This window comes from Micromys minutus (genome assembly GCF_963924665.1).
Source record: "Micromys minutus genome assembly, chromosome: 21".
NCBI lineage: Eukaryota > Metazoa > Chordata > Mammalia > Rodentia > Muridae > Micromys > Micromys minutus.
The window spans coordinates 11,757,140-11,774,071 of NC_137956.1; the positions used below are offsets into that span (position 1 = coordinate 11,757,140).

General features: G+C 44.1%; 1 protein-coding gene and 1 pseudogene across 2 annotated transcripts; both read right to left on the reverse strand.

Annotated features, from left to right (window-relative positions):
- Positions 1-5,461: 5,461 nt before the first annotated feature.
- LOC308433926 (glutathione S-transferase A2-like) lies at positions 5,462-15,771 on the reverse strand (the record flags this gene model as incomplete). The annotated part of the gene is made up of 6 exons (XM_080934070.1): positions 5,462-5,584; positions 6,379-6,510; positions 8,475-8,616; positions 13,253-13,385; positions 14,266-14,317; positions 15,685-15,771. The coding sequence occupies 6 exons, from the start codon at positions 15,769-15,771 to the stop codon at positions 5,462-5,464; spliced, it is 669 nt and encodes a 222-aa protein (XP_080790196.1).
- LOC308434143 (deleted in azoospermia-like) lies at positions 11,637-12,626 on the reverse strand (annotated as a pseudogene). The gene is made up of 2 exons: positions 12,564-12,626; positions 11,637-12,505 (listed from the first exon to the last, which is right to left on the reverse strand). The product of its transcript is annotated as a deleted in azoospermia-like (transcript).
- Positions 15,772-16,932: the final 1,161 nt, after the last annotated feature.

Consider the following 16,932-nt stretch of genomic DNA (forward strand, 5'->3'; position numbering starts at 1 on the left):
GGCTGCTGTCAATGAGGCCCACACCTCCTCCGAGGATTCTCTTATCCCCAAAGAATCCATAGCTTGAGAACCATCTCCACCTCCCATATGCCCCGTCTTGAAGCCTCAACACTGCACTTAACCTCCAGGATCTTACAAGGTAGACTCCAGACACAGACCTCAGGCTCACTCCAGACATTTATCTACTTACTGGTTATAATCAAGGCTGCCAAGGAGGAACCTGATGCCCCAAGCCCTGAGGTAAAAGAGCCTGAATTTGGGCCCAAGGTCTGAGTAGAGATGAGAATGCAGGATTCTGTCTACTGGGGAATCTAAATCCCCTAAGACAACAGACACCTACAGGAAGCCAGCCTGCTTGCTCACAGGTGGCTCTCCCCCTGGCCTCCCTCTCTTATCCGAGCACAATCAGCCAGACTTCTTGTTCCTATCTGTGTCTTCCCATCCAGTGCTCCCTAGTCTCTCTTGTGGCACTGACCACACCCTCTTAAGGTTGGCAGTCTTGCAGAGCAGGGTAGGGTCTACAAGGGAAGGGGAGCCAGACCTAAACCTCATGCTTCCAAATCGCCCTACCTTGTAGGCAGTTCCAGGCTTCCCAAACCTCTCTAGCATGCCTCAGGGATTAAATACCTTGGCACACCTGTGACTGTCTGTCTTGCCCTCAAGAGCCTGAGGTACAAACACCAGAAGATATTGCAGCCCCTGACATAGGTCTCTGGGTCCTGACGCCATCCTGAAAAGACTGATATGAGTTCTGACAGAATTCTTCAGAGGTTGAAGCAATCAGGGAGGTGGTACACAGAATCCTATCTTGAGCACAGTCCTGGTTTGACAAATACATATGTGATAATGGGCAATTACTTAATAAACATGGTTTCAGATACATGAAGGGAAAATAAGTATCAGGATGGGAAAGAGACTCTAAGTGTTCCAGTGTCCCTAGGCCTGAGCTACTACTGGGTTCTTTTTCTTGTGGGTGTGTCAGCAGATGAGGCTTCCTCTTTGCCCCAGGCTTACTCTTGCCTGTAAGGAAGGAGACAGGTGGCTACAAAGACTCTCTTGTCTTAAATCTTTGCTTTCATCATAATTGTTAATTCATTAGTATGGGGTGTGAGTGGTGTGTGTGTGTGTGTGTGCTGTCCATGTGCACACATTGAAACCTAGTCAGTAGCATTTCTTCAGGGCCTCTGTTTCAGTTTCTGCCTCAAGATTCCTGCCTTGGCTTCCATTAGATACTGACTGTGCTTGCCATGGTGTTCCCTTGGGGCAATAGAAAACCAGACAAACAGAAGTCTCTGTGGTTCCCACATTTCCCCCTGCATCTTTGAAGAATCTGTAGCAACTGGCCCATCCTTGAGTTGGCAAAAGCAACTCACAAATGTGCAGATGACCCATAAACTGGGGCAGGCTATCTCTAGTGTGGCCTTGACAGCAGGGACTCAAGAGGTTGCTACTCTAACAGGTGCCCTGGTTGGGCACAATAATTAATGCAATCGGGACGGAGAGCGAGTGCCAAAATTTCTGACCATTCAATCAACCTCCATCCAGAACCTGCCTACAAAAGGGCTTGGGCCTCACACATTCATTGCTCTGGTGGCCAGCAGGCCTCAGAGTCTGTGTGGAAAGATCAGTGCAGAGGGCAGAAAGCCCCAGGGAGGCCTTGGTGTGGAGAGCTGCAGCCACAAGGCCAGGGCCCAGGTTCAGTTACTGTCCGACCCAGGATTATTCCAGAGTCCCTAGAGCAGCTCGTGGGCCTGGATAAATGTAAACCACAACCACGGTACCTTGAGGTTGCATAGCAGAACCAATTGAGGGAGCAACAGTGATCATTCCACGTTGTCAAGAGTTTCCTACAGGTAGAAAAGTTTTACTGTTGGCCTACCCAGCCTCAGCAAAGGCAAAGGCTGGGACTGGAACCTGGGTATGACGATATCTAGTGGCTTGTAAGAATTGACAACCTATAGGTCAACCACTCTTCCATTCCTTTTTCATGCCTGGTAGGTCACATGACCAGCCTCCCAGGAGGAATGATAAGACTGTCACCAGAGGTGAAGGCCAGTGTCCCAGGCTTGTAGGTTAGAGGACAGAGCTGGTGGTCAGGACTCAGGAAGATATCTGAGATGCATCATCTTCAGCCTGATAGTAGGCCAGACCCTACTTTTCACTTGCTGGAAGGGAACTTGGAAGTCACATTGCTTGGTGCCAGGTGGCCATACTTTGTCCTCACTTGTTGTAGAGGTTCAGCGGTGATACAGTTGGTTCCAGAATTGGGCTGTAAACCCTCATTAGCTCAGAGGGACCCTTGTGGAACATTCTCTTACTCTTTGGGATTTTAAACATGTGTCTAGCAAACAGTTCCCTGCCAGGAAGAAGTAAAGATACTCTTCTTTTGTTCCGAACTAAGTACTTTGTGTCTTGACCCTGGGCCTCATGTTGCCCCTGATTCAAATCCCTTGGGGGCTTCAACAACCCAGAGCAAGCAAGGATGAGGTTTTATAGTAAGCTCATGAAGCTTCCTACAAGGCTCTCCACTGCCTGGATACCAAGACCTTAAACATTGCATGACACCCTGAATAAAAATTCATGCCACTGAGCTATGTCCCTGGTCCTACACTGTATTTTAAAAGACTCACTGTTTTATAACAATGTGGTGGTTTGAATATGCTTGTCCATAGGAGTGGCATTATTTATTGGGAGGTGTGGCCTTTTTGGAGGAAGTGTGTTACTGTGGGGGTGGGTTTTGAGGTCCAATGTCTCAGCTCCACCCAGTCCTCTCCTGGCTGTCTTTGGATCAAGATCCTGAATTATTCCAAAGTCATATCTGCCTGGACACTACCATGCTTCTTACTATGATGATAATGGACTGAACCTCTGAACCTGCAAGACAACCCCAATGAAATGTCCTTTGTAAAGGTTGTCTTGGTCATGGTGTCTCTTCACAGTGATGGAAGCCTTAAGACAATCTCCTCAGTATTGAAACATCTCTTCTATATTAGTCAAGATGTTCTGAAGTGATTGATTGTGTGTGTGTGTGTGTGTGTGTGTGTGTGTAAGTGTGTGTGTGTGTGTGTGTGTGTTTATTCAAAGGAGATTTAATAGACTGGCTCACTGGATGTGGTCTGGGTATTCCAACAATGATTGTCTCATACTCAGAGACCAAGAATAAAGCAGAAGTTCAGTTCACAAATCTGGATATATTAACAATCTAGTCTGGAACTGGAAGGGGGAAATTCCTAGAAAGCTACTTGTCTTCAGTTTGTGTTGGACTCCCAATATAGTTAGTCTTTTTTTAAAAATTGTTTTATTAGCTATTCTCTGTATTTACATTTCTAATGTTGTCCCCTAACCCCCACCCCACTCCCATTCCCTCTATCTGGTTCCTGCCAGTAAGCACTTTTTGGCATCAGCAATAGTGCTTGGGTTTAGTGGCTGCATATAGGGTGGTTCCCCATGTGAAGCAGTCTCTGTTCTTTTTTCCAATCCCTGCTTTTCTATTTGACACTGTACCTCCTCCCATGAGTGTTTTGTTCTCCCTTCTAAGAAGGACTGAGGCATCCCCATTCTGGCCTTTCTTCTTTTTGGGCTTTAGAAAGTCTATGAGATATTTCTCAGGTATTCAGAGCTTTCTGGGGCTGGTATCTGCTTATCAGTGAGTGCATACCATGTGTGTTCTTTTGTGACTGAGTTACCTCACTCAGGATGATAGTTTCTAGTTCCATCCATTTGCCTAAAAATTTTATAAAGTCATTGTTTTTAATAGGTGATTAGTACCCCATTGTGTAAATGTACCACAATACAGTTGGTCTTAATAGCAGTGAAGGAATACCACAGCCACAGGGCACATGACTTGTCAGCAAGAGTGGGACAAAGCAGGAAAAAAAGCCAAGATTCCTTCTTCAGTGTTCTTCTGTCTGGGCTGTTACCAACAGGTGTTACCTACATTTATGGTGACTCTTCCCACAAACAATCTTATCGAGAAAGGGGCTGGAGACATGGCATTTCTGCTAAGATAAATGGATACTTTCTCAAAGGATGCAGCTTTGATTTCTAGCACCCATGATGGATCAAAATCTGTGACTCTAGTTCCAGGGGATCTGACACCCTATTCTGGTGACCATAGGCACCAGACACACACGAGAAAGACATATATGTGCATGCAAAACACTCATACATATGCAAATCAATAAATCTTAAGAAGAAAAGAAAAAAATCTCTCCCTGCTCTGGAGATGGGACATTCACCTGCAGGCTGGTGTGGCTGAGACCCACTTAGGCGTTGCAGAGTCACCTTCCTATAGAAACTCCCAAGAACACAAGCAGCAGTTCACCAACGTGTTGTAAGGAAGTTTAGTAGTTTGTGTTGTTTTGTCATCAGTGCCCAAGCTGGGGTGAGAGTCAAGTGTCATGCACACTACACAAAAATCAGAATAATAATTACCAGCTATGTATCAACTGTTCTCCCTCCAATCCCGTGCTGATTTTCAGAGAAAGACCTTGACTCTTTCATGAGTGAAAGTACATGTTGTTTCCTTTTTTAACCTTTGCATGTATTATTTTACATTTCTAATTAGTACCGAATATGACATTGTAATATTTTTATAGCTCTATATCCTGGACAGGGATAGATCTTGCATCGGAGCATGATAAAGATAAATGAACAGGTGGCACAGGGTCCTTCACACTGATCAAGATAGCAGGATGCTGATGCTCAGGCCTGAACCTGAAGGAGCAGAGTTAGGTGAGGGTCCCAGGTCAGACCCATCAGAAGAGTGAGCTGATGTTGCTTATGCCTGGGCCTGGGCCTTAGGAGCATTGGGTAATGAAGGAACTGAAACAGACACACCAAGAGAGTTCATGAATCTGGCTTTAGCCTGGGCTGGAGGGGCAGCATGTGGAGGCAACTCGGGTAAGGGTCTTGGCTCAGACTAGGCAAGACATGTCAAGTATGTGGCTCCCAACTGGGGCTGAGCATGGGGCAGGAGGACTAGCTTAGCTGGGTATTAATGGGTTCTGGGTCAGATTCAGGAAAATAGTGTGAAGAATGAATTCTTGCTTGAGCCTGATCAAACTGGAAAAACACTGGGGGGGAGGGGGGGGGATTCAGTGTGAGTCACCAAGAGAGCTCTGACATACAGGACGTTCAAGGATGAACAGGCAATACTGCTGAGAAGTTGGATTGTAGGTTAATGCAGGATTGATGACAACTCCTGGGCCTGAGCCTGCAGGAGGAGCCTGGCTGGATGGCTTGGGATGGGTTACATTCAGACTAGCTTGTCCTGGAAGGGAGTTTAGTTTGCCCTCCTCTTTAGATGCAAAACCAGGAATCCCAGATCACACTTCAAACACTACTTCCATATGGTATTTCATCATGTTCATTATTCCAAAATGCCCAGGATCAACAATGGCTTCTCACTTTTGCGAAACATCACAGACCGGAATACAAAGAACTGGTCAATGCAACTTCACTAAAACTTGAAAATCTTCCTTGCTTCCTCAATTTTCTTTGCATCTGCAGGAAGCTTTCTCTGGCTGCCAGGCTGTAGGAACTTCTTCACATTGGGGAGGCTGCTGATTCTGCTCTTGAAAGCCTGCAAACCAAAAACCACAGCTTGAGAGTTGGTAGTCCTCATGTGCACAACCCAGGAATTTCAGCACCTTCCACAACACCATCAACCTCATCCTTGCAACAGCCCCAGTGTAGTCATGAAAAGCATGAAAAACCATGAGCCAGAAACCACAGCTCAGCTTAAGTTTGTCTTAAGAGCTCCTTTGACATCTAATGACCATCTCCTCTAGACATGTCCTGTAGGTCTGTCTCTGTGGCACTGACTTTCAGGTATGAGAGGAGAGAGAAGAAAAGAAAAAGGAAGACATGAAAAACTGAATGGAGCAAATGGAGACAGGAAATGTCCAATCTAAGGAGAAGTAACTTGGCCAGTTTTCACACTGGGAGACTAAGTTGGGGTCACTGGCGTGGGGGTAGGGAGAACATGAGGGGGACTGTGTAGAAGCAAGAATAGAGGCCAGGAAACAGAGCTGAGGTAAGGGATTTACATGACAAAGCCCTGCTCAGACACTGAGTGAGCCAAGACAAGACAAAACCACACCAGACTGAAGATGAAAGAGAGGCCAGAGGCATCCTGCCAGGCACAGGGTCAAGGAGAGAGCCTCCGGTCCTGCATCTTTCTCATTGCAAAAGACAAAATACTTTTCCGGTGATACCATCCTCAAATCTCCACACGTAACAAGATTATTTTCAAGCTTCAACCTGAGGGTCTAGTAGGTTAGTTTGTAGTCCAGAGGGTGTGACCTCAGCCCCCAGGCCAACCATTTTATTATTGTCAGAGGCTTGTGTGTGGCTGCTGCTCTGAGGTGGTCTCACCTTGAGCAGAGGGAAAGGAGTCAGAAGGCTGGCGTCAAGCTCTTCAACATAGAGGAGAAGTTCCAGCAGGTGGATGTCCACCCTGGTCAGCCTGTTGCCTACAAGGTAGTCTTGTCCATGGCTCTTCAACACCTGCAAAATTAGAAGAGCCTGATTATGAACAGAAACACGTGGGCTGAGGCGCTCGCTCTCCCCAAGTCTCTCAAGGGGACACAGCCTCTTCTCAGCTTCAAGTAAAGATCCACTGAACTGCTTTTACATTGTCCACATATAGATAAAATAATTATAATTACCACATTCAAATCAAAAGCAAGCAAGTGTTCTTAGTACACAGCTCACTGTGTACATGGAGTGCATGAATCTCATATCAGAGACAATTTCAGCTATGATGGCTGGAAAGTCTGTCCTATGACACAGGCCCTTGAATGTCATAACCACAGGCTTCAGGAACCAGGTGTGTTAGGACCAGGCGGTTCCTAAACCCTCCCTGATTCCACAGAACAGAAGCAGCACTGACAACATTCAGCAAATGAATGAAAAAAATGTAATAATTCATGAAATGTGTGGGGAGCTTCAAGAATGTTGACAAGAATACTTAAATTGGGTTTCGAGGACAGGGAGTAAACTCAGATATGATGTTTAACATTGGCTAATACAGCCAATGAATATTTTGTATTTCTTTTATGTTGGTCACCCTGATAAACCCCTAGACACAGTGACAATGGGACTTTATTGCCTTGTTTGATTACTTTGTCTTTGCTTTGTTTGTTTTTCCAACTGCTTTTTCTTTGATCTAAGAAGACACCCTATTCTTTGAAAGTACCTACAATGGTATAAAAGCAGACTGGAAAAAATAACCCTAATTCAGCCTCAACACTGGCTGGGGTCATTTTAAAATGTTGTTTAATTGTCTTTTCTTTTCAATCCTCAGTCCATTCCTGGAGGCCCTGATGAATGACTGTGCTGCCTTGGTCAGGAATGGGTTGTCAAGTCAGGTCTCCTTAGACACTATCCAAGGATGGAGTCAAGGGAGGAGACTTCTGAGCACTTGGAAGAAAAGGCAAGAAACCAAGACAGGAGTACTGTGACCTCAGGTTCTTCAAAACCATGAAATTATTCTTGGATTACGCTTCTGTGTCCCTCCCAGATTTAGTGGACAGTAGTGAGTTTAACTCAGATCATTCATTGCATTTGCCTATTGTGTTTTATATATGCTCCTATGGAAAAACATGTTTTTGTCACTTTCAAATTGGCCACACATGTGGTTACTCTCAGGACTGTATACATTGCTCATATGGCTCACTGTAAACCTCAGAGTAAAAATTGTCTGATAAGGTTGTCTATTCCATGAGACTTTAGTTCTCGCCATTCATGGACTCCATTCTCCCAAGTCCCACCTTCTCTAGAGCAGAAAAGGAGGTCTCTCAGGAATGTGTAAAACGCCCTTTTCCTCAAGGACCATAGTCTTGTCTCTCACTATTTACTTGGCAGAATTTTACGTTCTTCTGATATGTTCTCAGTTTACCTCCAAACAGAAGCCTATTAGAGACATTCCATGTGCATTGCTTCATTTGCTGAGTGGGTGTGACTTTTCTCCTAAGATGAGACCCCAAGTCCTGCAGGTGAGTTTCCTCAACATCTCTTCATCACCTCCTCCTCTCCGCCCTCCATCACTGTCCTTGTTCAGATATTTGTCCTCTGTCTCTGAAGCTCTATCATGTCCTCCTGACAGGCAGCTGCTCTCAGGCCTCCCTCTGTAACCTGACAGAATGTTTCCCCATTGGCTGTTTTCTGCAGATTTCTCTGGAAGCTAAGTTCATTTTCTTCTGTAGAAACTATGTTCTTCTCTGGGTGGCTCAGCCTTTCACAGGCCCAGTTCTGGTTGTGGTCATGAAGCCTGTTGCATGCTAGATGCTAGATGGAATGAGCCTGCAGTGTCTTTTCCAGGCCCTTTTTACATTTTCCTGCAGGACCAGGAACTGCACAGCATGGTCATTGAAGTGAAGGCCAGTGTGGCAGCAGTCTTGGTCTCCCAGCCTCTGCCTTTCTCTTGTCCTTGAAACTCAATGTCCCCAGACTTCAAAGAGTTTACTTACCTTTTCAAAGGCAGGTAAGTAGCGGTTTTTGGTCCTGTCTTTTGCCAAGGAAATCTTGGCTTCTCTTTGGTCAGGGGGAGATTTTTTTGTTTGATTGAATATTTCTGTCAGATCAGAAATACCCTCTGAATACATGTCAATCCTGAAAGATAAAAAAGTTGCCAAGGCTTTTCAAAGGTTCCCTGTTTTCCATGTTAATCTGAAAACCAGAGAAATTTACACTGAACAGTGGCTACAAAGTTATTTGCCTCTTGTAGGTCATTATCTTTTATATTTAACAAGTATATGAACTTTCCCCTTGAACATCCTATTGGTCCTGATCAACTTTAAGAATTTTTTCCATTTGTCTTCTCTCATACATTACATCTAGACCACTGCTTCTCCTCCTCCCTCCACTCTTCCCAGTTAAAAGAAATTGTTACACACACATGGACCAACCCAAGGACAAATTATCACTGACTTCCTTACCCTGATATGCATTCCTGAGACACTTGGTAGCATCTAAGAAGAAAAACAGCAACTCTCAGATGGCCAACTTTTCTCTCTTTCTGTGTGTGTCTGTCTCTGTGTGTGTGTGTGTGTGTGTCTCTCTCTCTCTGACATGGGTTATTCTCAGAGATGACAAGCTCCAGCCCCTGTTCCCTCAAACACAGCTCCTGACTGAGCAGCCAGAGCATCTCTGCTCATGTCTCACTGTGCTGCACAGAGTCACTCTTGCTCAGTGTGAGAACTTCTCCACCTCTTTCTCAGGAAGCACATCTGCAGGACTTCCACATGCTGATGCCAGATTCTGAGCTTATTATCATTGTCAAGACTTGTCATTTTAAGGCAGGGTTTTACTATGTATGTATCCATGGCTGTCCCTGGAGATCAGGATGGCCTTGAACTCATAAAGTCTGCCTGCCTCCTCCTCCTGAGTGCTTGGCATGGATTAAAGGTAATCATCACACTGCCAATTGGCAATTTGCCTATTGCTTTATTCTGTTAATCCACAGCACATCAGTGGACTTATGTTTTCCCCGGTTCTAAACTGTATTTTATAATTGGGGGTGGGATAGTCATTGTCACGTTTTCACACCATAGCGTTTTTGGTTCCTTGAAAGATAATATTCTGGGTTCCAGTACATTTGTAGCAATTGTACAATATTAGCATACTGCAGTGCTAGAAGAGTTATATCCCCATCCCTTCCACTTCCTTGTCTGTGCTAAGGACAGGAACATTTCCCATGGACCATGTGACCTGTGTCTGCTTCCTTTACTTAATACAATGCTGACTCTTTCTTTGTTCTGCTTCCCTCAGAACACCATCTATTTGCCTGGCTACTTTGTAACCTCTGCCCCCCCCCCTTTTTTTTTTTTTTTTGCTTTTGGAAAAAAAGGTTTTATTCATATATGCAAAGACAATAGGTAATAGGAATACACTTTTAAGTTTAAAATTAATCTTCCATTTTGAAAGGTTCAGTACTTTTCTTTCTCCCTTCTCTTAATTACTTGACTCCAACAAAACAGCAGACAAAAGTTTATTCCCTTACTTTTCCTTAAAGTCATATAGCAACAATTACATTTGTGCCTCAGAATTTAGGGTATCATTCATAGTGAGTTGGAGATTTAATCACAGAGTGGTACGTGTAAGGACAGACACTACAAATACACTGAAATAATGGGACAAACTGTAAAGAAAACAAATTTCATGAGACTTCTTAGTTTCCTGGTTTACTGACTTGGTGACATAAAAGAATTTTGACTTCAAATGTAGAATATAAAGTTAAGAGTTAAAGATCATTTGGGACAGTTGTGTTATCAACCATTGGGTTCCATTGAGTAAATAAATCTCCATGTTTGAGGGAAAAGGCTAAAACAAGATAGACCAACAAGGCATTTTAAAACGCATGTCCCTGGCAGGTCAGATGATGTTTAGCCAATTGTTTTGGTTAGAAAGGTAGTATTCCAGTGCTATATTCCTAAGGCTTAGCCCCTGAACTGCTCGTAACGGTCTCTTCTCTACTTTATACCAAGGAGCAAGTCTGACAGAATGGGAGTAAGATTGCAAAAGACTGTGGGTACAAAGGTTCTCTGCTGTCACAATGCATAATGTCCATCTAATCTAAAAACAGATTCACTTTAGCACATTCTTGGGGATACACTTATGAAACAAATTTTGTGGTTTAGAAATGTCAAAATTGCCTACTTGACTGTTTTGGACATATTTTACTTTACAAAGAGACAATAGACTAACAAAACTAAAAATGTATTTACTCTGTAACAACTAATATTTTGAATGTTTTTATAAAAACAATTTCTTTCAGATACTCTGATTAACTTTTAAGTGCATAAAAATTTTTCAGCACTCTTTAATACAAGTATTTTGCACAATTTTAAGACAGCCATTGAGTTTAGCATTTTAAGAAAAAAAAGAATATTAACTCACTAAGAATGGCTTATACACCTAGTCAAGTTTAGTTTGTCTTGGATTCTTTAAACAAAATTATACCCAGAATTTTAGATATCCTAATTACCATCCCAACCAAATCAATAGGATATATGCCTATGTGTGGGTTCTAGATAAAGGGTAAAATATTTTGTATAAATGTTAAGACCCACTGATTAGACTGTTAAGAATCTGTTTTCCTGGGTTTAGATAATGAAGACTCCAATAATGCTAACTATATATTGAGTTCCACTGATTAAAAATGTAGTTCTAAAAATTCTGCGTTGGTGGCGAAAAAAGTGTAGACAAATATAAATATAAAGTACAATACTGTAAATACTGTACTGCCCAGGTACCTGTTGAGAAGTGAAATGCTTGTAGTCACAGTGTCAAAATTCTGGCCTTTCAAAATAGGCTTATAAAATCCTTTTCTTGTTTTTGAACTCTTAAAATGCCAATTTCAATTAAAAGTCCTTAAGGTAAATCTTAAAAGTTATTCCTTTCAACTACTTTCAATTATTTTTTTATCTTTTTTTCCCTTGCAATTCTTTTTTCTTTTAACTATATGAACACAGCACTAGTTTCTATCTTAACATCTAATGAACAGATTTAACATAAAACTAGGCAATCTAACTTTTATAGAAAGTCTGAGTGATTTGCCAAATTTTCTATAATAGTGAAACTTTTCGGTTGCTTTTAATATTCAAAACCAGCAACCTCCTGAGATGAGAAAGTTAGCAGAGATGATCAGATTTAAGCACTGCCCGACTTCTTCTAAAGTGATGTACTCTTTTATCCTTGAAGTAGTCATCTTGAGTAACAAGAGAGTTTCTCAGTCTGTTCTCAGGGTTAAAAAGACAAGAGACCACTGTCTGTCTGCTCCGGTCCACAGATTTCTTTTCTGGTCCATTTCCAGAGGCTGGAGCAGATCATGAACTGAGCATTCATTGGGCAACATGTCAGCACCTGGATCAACTTCACTGCAGTGGTAGTTAACAGTTGTATAAGCCTGATAATTATAAACAGGCAGCTGGTATCCAGTGATGACCTGAACTGGTGAACTTGGATAAGGAGGAAATGCCTGAACTTACTGAGTGATAGGATTCATCATGGTTGGTGGCTGTATGCATGTCTCAGCATCTGGACTACTCCAAACACTCTGAAATTGTGGTGCAGGAGGAGGATTAAAAATCAAAGGACGTGGCTGCACATAAGTACATAAATTCTGTTTCCTGATTGCAGGGCCCAGTTTCAGCATTTTACCATGGAAATTTATCTGTGATTCTACTATCTTCTGCACATCAACGTCATTATAAAATGAGACAAAACCATAGCCCTTTGACACACCAGTTCAATCAATGATTATCTTCACTTCTTTTACTGAGCCATATCTGGCAAAGAAACTCCTGATTTCAGTTTCATCCATCCAAACATCAATTCCACCAACAAACACGGTGTTTGGAATGATTTTGCCTTCTGGCAAAACATATCCTTGACTGGTGGTTGCTGATGAAGACTGAGTACTGGTCTCCCTGGAGACAGCTGAATTTGGAGCCTCAAAGTGTGGCAGATATGACGGTGGCCGGAGGTCCAGTGGAAAAAACTCGAAGGTGGAGCAGACACCACGCGGCTAGCAGCGGAGTGGCTGCCTGGCCTCCAACCTGCAAAAAGCTAGGCGGCAGCATTGGAAAAAGAGCCAAGGACCACAGAGACAGCGGAGCCATGAAGCAACCTTAGTGAGGGTCACCCCTCTCTCATCTATGAATGAAGGTCCTGACTAATTCTGCCATTAGAATATTATAAATAATGCTGCTAGGAATATTTCTATCCCAGCACAATTAAAGCCAAGTCTCTGTTTGCCCTGCACATCTCTCCCCCATTAGTGTTGCTGGCTCCCACCACACTTAGCTCTTGAAGCACCTGTGATACTCCCAAACAGGGTTCATGAATGAAGGATTCTGCTGCAGCAGAGTGGGTCCCAGTGTGGGTGCTACCATCAGCCTGGCTGCTTTAGACCTGAATAAGAAGCTTCAGGTGGCCCAGGTCCAGTCACTGAAGTTGATCCCTGAGGTCATGATACCACTGTGCTCAGAAACCATGGCCCACGTGTTTGCAGCTGGGTCCCTGTGCTGTGCTGGGGACACCATCCTCTGCTGTAGTCACAGTCACCTGACCCCATGCCATCTGCTCCTCCCTTCCCTCCACACACTCTGCCACACTTGGCCAAAGTGTTGGTACCCCGCACCAGCCTGGTCCTAGACACAAACACTGCCGCTCTCTTCCTCACTGAAAGAGGGACCCAGATCCTTCCCTTGTGCCCCCTGGGGTAGTAACAGGAAATATACTGTACAGGGCTCTCTCCTTCACGTCCTTCCCATACAGGTCATATTTGGTGGCGATGTAGTTGAGAATGGCTCTGGTCTGTACCAGCTTCATGCCGTCAATCTCCACCATGGGCACTTGGTCAAACATCAAATCCCCCCCTGTGAAGGATAAAGAGGAAGGTCTGACAGTGTCACTTCCCGAGAGCAGAAAAGCATGGAATGTCTGGACCAGCAGAGGAAAGAAGAGCGGCTGTTTGTCTTTCAAGGGGAATCTGCTCTATCTCAGCCTCAGTTTCCTCTCTGCCTCACCCTCCTCATCCTCTTTGGAGCATGTCTCATTCATCCTCATTTCCTATGCACACACATATTGTGTCTCATGTATGTTTTTATGTTCACATTTCTGGGTACATTCAGGAGGTGAGTAGGGACAGCCGAGGGCCACCATGTAGCAGAGATAAGTAGAGTGTTTGGAATCTGATTATGTTCATGGTGTCAGGATGTTGTAAAACATTTTCCTATGTAGTGAACCACCTCGAGGTACCCAGTCTGCATATGTAACTTGTCATTAGCTATGATAAAAATGCTAAAGAAAACCATCCCAGCTGGTTCTCCATCCAGAATTAATTCCTGGTTTAATCCACATTTGTGTGGTTGCTGGGCAGTGTGGGTTAAACACACAGGGAGTGAGTGTGTCTAAGTGATCGTCTCACTAGGATGCAGAAATAATGCAGACATTCACAAGGAACCAGACAAATCTTTGGAGACATCTGACCTCACCACTGTCCCCACTGTTCACATGTCAGGCCACTCAGGGAGCTCCACAGTCTACATCGTCACACTCTGTCCTCCTGAGTGTTCTCACCACCACCACCCTCCACCCACCACCACCCTCCACCCACCACCACCCTCCACCCACCACCACCCTCCACCCACCACCACCCTCCACCCACCACCACCCTCCACCCACCACCTCCCTCCACCCACCACCACCTTCAGACAAGCCTTCCCCCAGGGACCTGGTACAGACACACAGCGTTACCTTTTCTCAGCTTCTCCAGATCTTCTGGACTCTGTATGAACTTCTCCTCAAACTGGAAGCAGAACAATAACAGCTCATTAGCTCATCCTGTTACTGTGGACACTGAACCTCAGTGACCCCTGCCGGGAACTTCATCTGCAGAATGAAAACCTCCAGTAGGTACACAGGAGTCTGATCAGGGATCCTCGGAAATTCCTATTAGATCCATCAACAGAAGGGGTTGAGAACAACCAGGCTGCTCATTCTAACAGCTATTTGTTTATTTTATGTGTATGAGTACACTGAAGCTATCTTCAGACACACCAGACCAGGTCATTGGATCCCATCACAGATGGTTGTGAGCCACCATGTGGATGCTGGGAATTGAACTCCGGATCCTCAAAGAGCAGTCAGTGCTCTTAACTGCTGCACCATTTGTTCAGCCCTATCATCTAAATTTCTTGAATTTGAGATTTATTTTGTTGTATTTATAATATTTTAGTAGTAAAAAAGAGTTTCAGATAATCAGAGCTACAAAGAAAAACCCTGTTAAAAACAAAATCTATAAAGTATATAATTTCCCCTGCCCAAAGAAGGGTAGAGAACTGTTTCAGTATATCTCAGCTGTAAACAAGACCTAACACATCATGGAAACCTCAGGAATTGTAGTAGATTCATCCATACAATGTGCTTTATATAAGTGGTGAGTATTATCCTACCAAAATTTATCCTTACAAAGAGCCAGGTTACAGTCAAGGAATGGTAGTGCATGTCTTTAATCCCAGCACTCAGGATCTCTGAAAGTTCAAGCTCATCCTGGTCTGCAAAATAAGGTCTAGAATAGCCAGGGCTATATAGAGAGACCTCATCTGCAGGGAGAAAAGAACAATTTATGTCCTTGTCTGTGCCTCTGTCTTGGGTTTGTCTTTAAGTGCTTCTGCCTGGATGGCATTCCTGGTCAACGCTCAGTCATACTCCATTCACCTCTGCCATCCTTGAGTGTTGCAGGCTGTGCTTTTTTGAACTTACTACATCTATTTCAAGATCCTCCACACAACTGTCGATTGTTCTCTGACAAGTTGACTTCTTCAGTTTATATACACCAACACTGAGTACACCCTAAGTTACGGGCTGTCTCTCAACATATTTCCTTGCTCAGGAACTGCCTTTGACATGTCTCCATATCTTAAAAATCGTTGCACATGTTAATGGACTTCCCCCATTGCTAAGCCTTGAAAAATATATTTCCAATATGTTTGAACTCTCCAGTTATTAATAAAAATTTATCTATATCTTTTAAAATTATAATTTATTTTAGTACCAGACAGTTACTGTTTAAGTCACACTTCCCAGGCTTCTCCTGGTGTGGGTGTCTCAGCTTAGAGAAGGATTTTAAACTGGATCTGAGGTCCGGCTGCAGAAGATCACTACACAACCTACCTCCACGCCTGCTGCAGCCAGGAGCCACCTGATGCACTCCATTCTGCCCCGGGCATTGAAGTAGTGAAGCACTGGCTTCCCCGCCATGGCAGCAATGAGGCTCAGTGTCTAGGGGTGAAAAGGCAGAGGTCAGATTGGGAGCCTGTGCTGTGGGCACTATTTAGTGATGCACACTAGAGAAGGGCAGTCTGCCTCCCCCATGGCTGGCCTGCTGAGAGCCTAGATGGAGCTTTGTACCTTAATGTCTCTCCATTGGTGACAACCAACCTGCAGTTACACCAAACCTGTCTCAGCCGGCCACAGGCTTCACCTTGAGGACATAAAGAGTACCTGGTTCCTACACTGATTAAAAGCCTGGTAGCCTGTTGATCCCTGGAAAGCAGAGCCACCCCAGAGGGGATGAGGTACAGTCCCTTTCCCACAGTCCCTCCCCAGGTCTTTGACCCCTGGAGTCCTCAGTTCAGAACCTTCCATTGGCTCTGTGTCACCCTGGCTGTGACAATGCCATTTCTCCTCCTCTTCCTCTTGCAGCAGTGAGTCTCTGACTGAGGGCAGGGCCTGGAGTCTCTTCCCCTCAGCTCCACTTCCCCTCTTCCCACCAGCTCCACTCTCCCATCAAGCTCTTGCTGTCATCTTGTGCTGAGGGAAATTAGCCCATTACTCCCTGGTCCACCTCTACCTGTGCCTACCCCCACCCCCACTGCTCAGACCTGGCTGTCTAGGAAGAATGGGAAGACTTTGCCAAGGGCTAGCACAGCTGCCTTCTCCCTCCTTGATATTACCATAGCTGATGAACCAGTGAGGAACTGTCTTTGAAGATGGTGAGACCTCTGTGGTAAGTGTGCAGTACCATTTTTAGATCTGTATCACATTCGCCTTTCCTCCCTACAGCCCTTCCTAGTTTCTCTCCTATCCCCTCAAATTAATAGCCTCTTTTCCTATATTTTTGTTACATATATATGTGTGTGTGTGTATGTATATGTACCCACAAATACTTAATTACAACCTTAAAAAATGTATCCGAAATAAAGAAAGAAAGAAAGAAAAAAAAAATCTGCACCATGTGATTTTCCCCCCACTTTCTTTTGTAATACCTGTGACTTGGGTTTGTGACACTTTGTGGTGAAAGACCTGTACTTGTGTAACGGTGGCACACAAGAGTGATTTAGTGCCAACTCTATTCCCACAGGCCTTATTGATCACAGTAACTGTGGAGCTGCTGGGAAGTACAGTTCTTCACCTGATGAA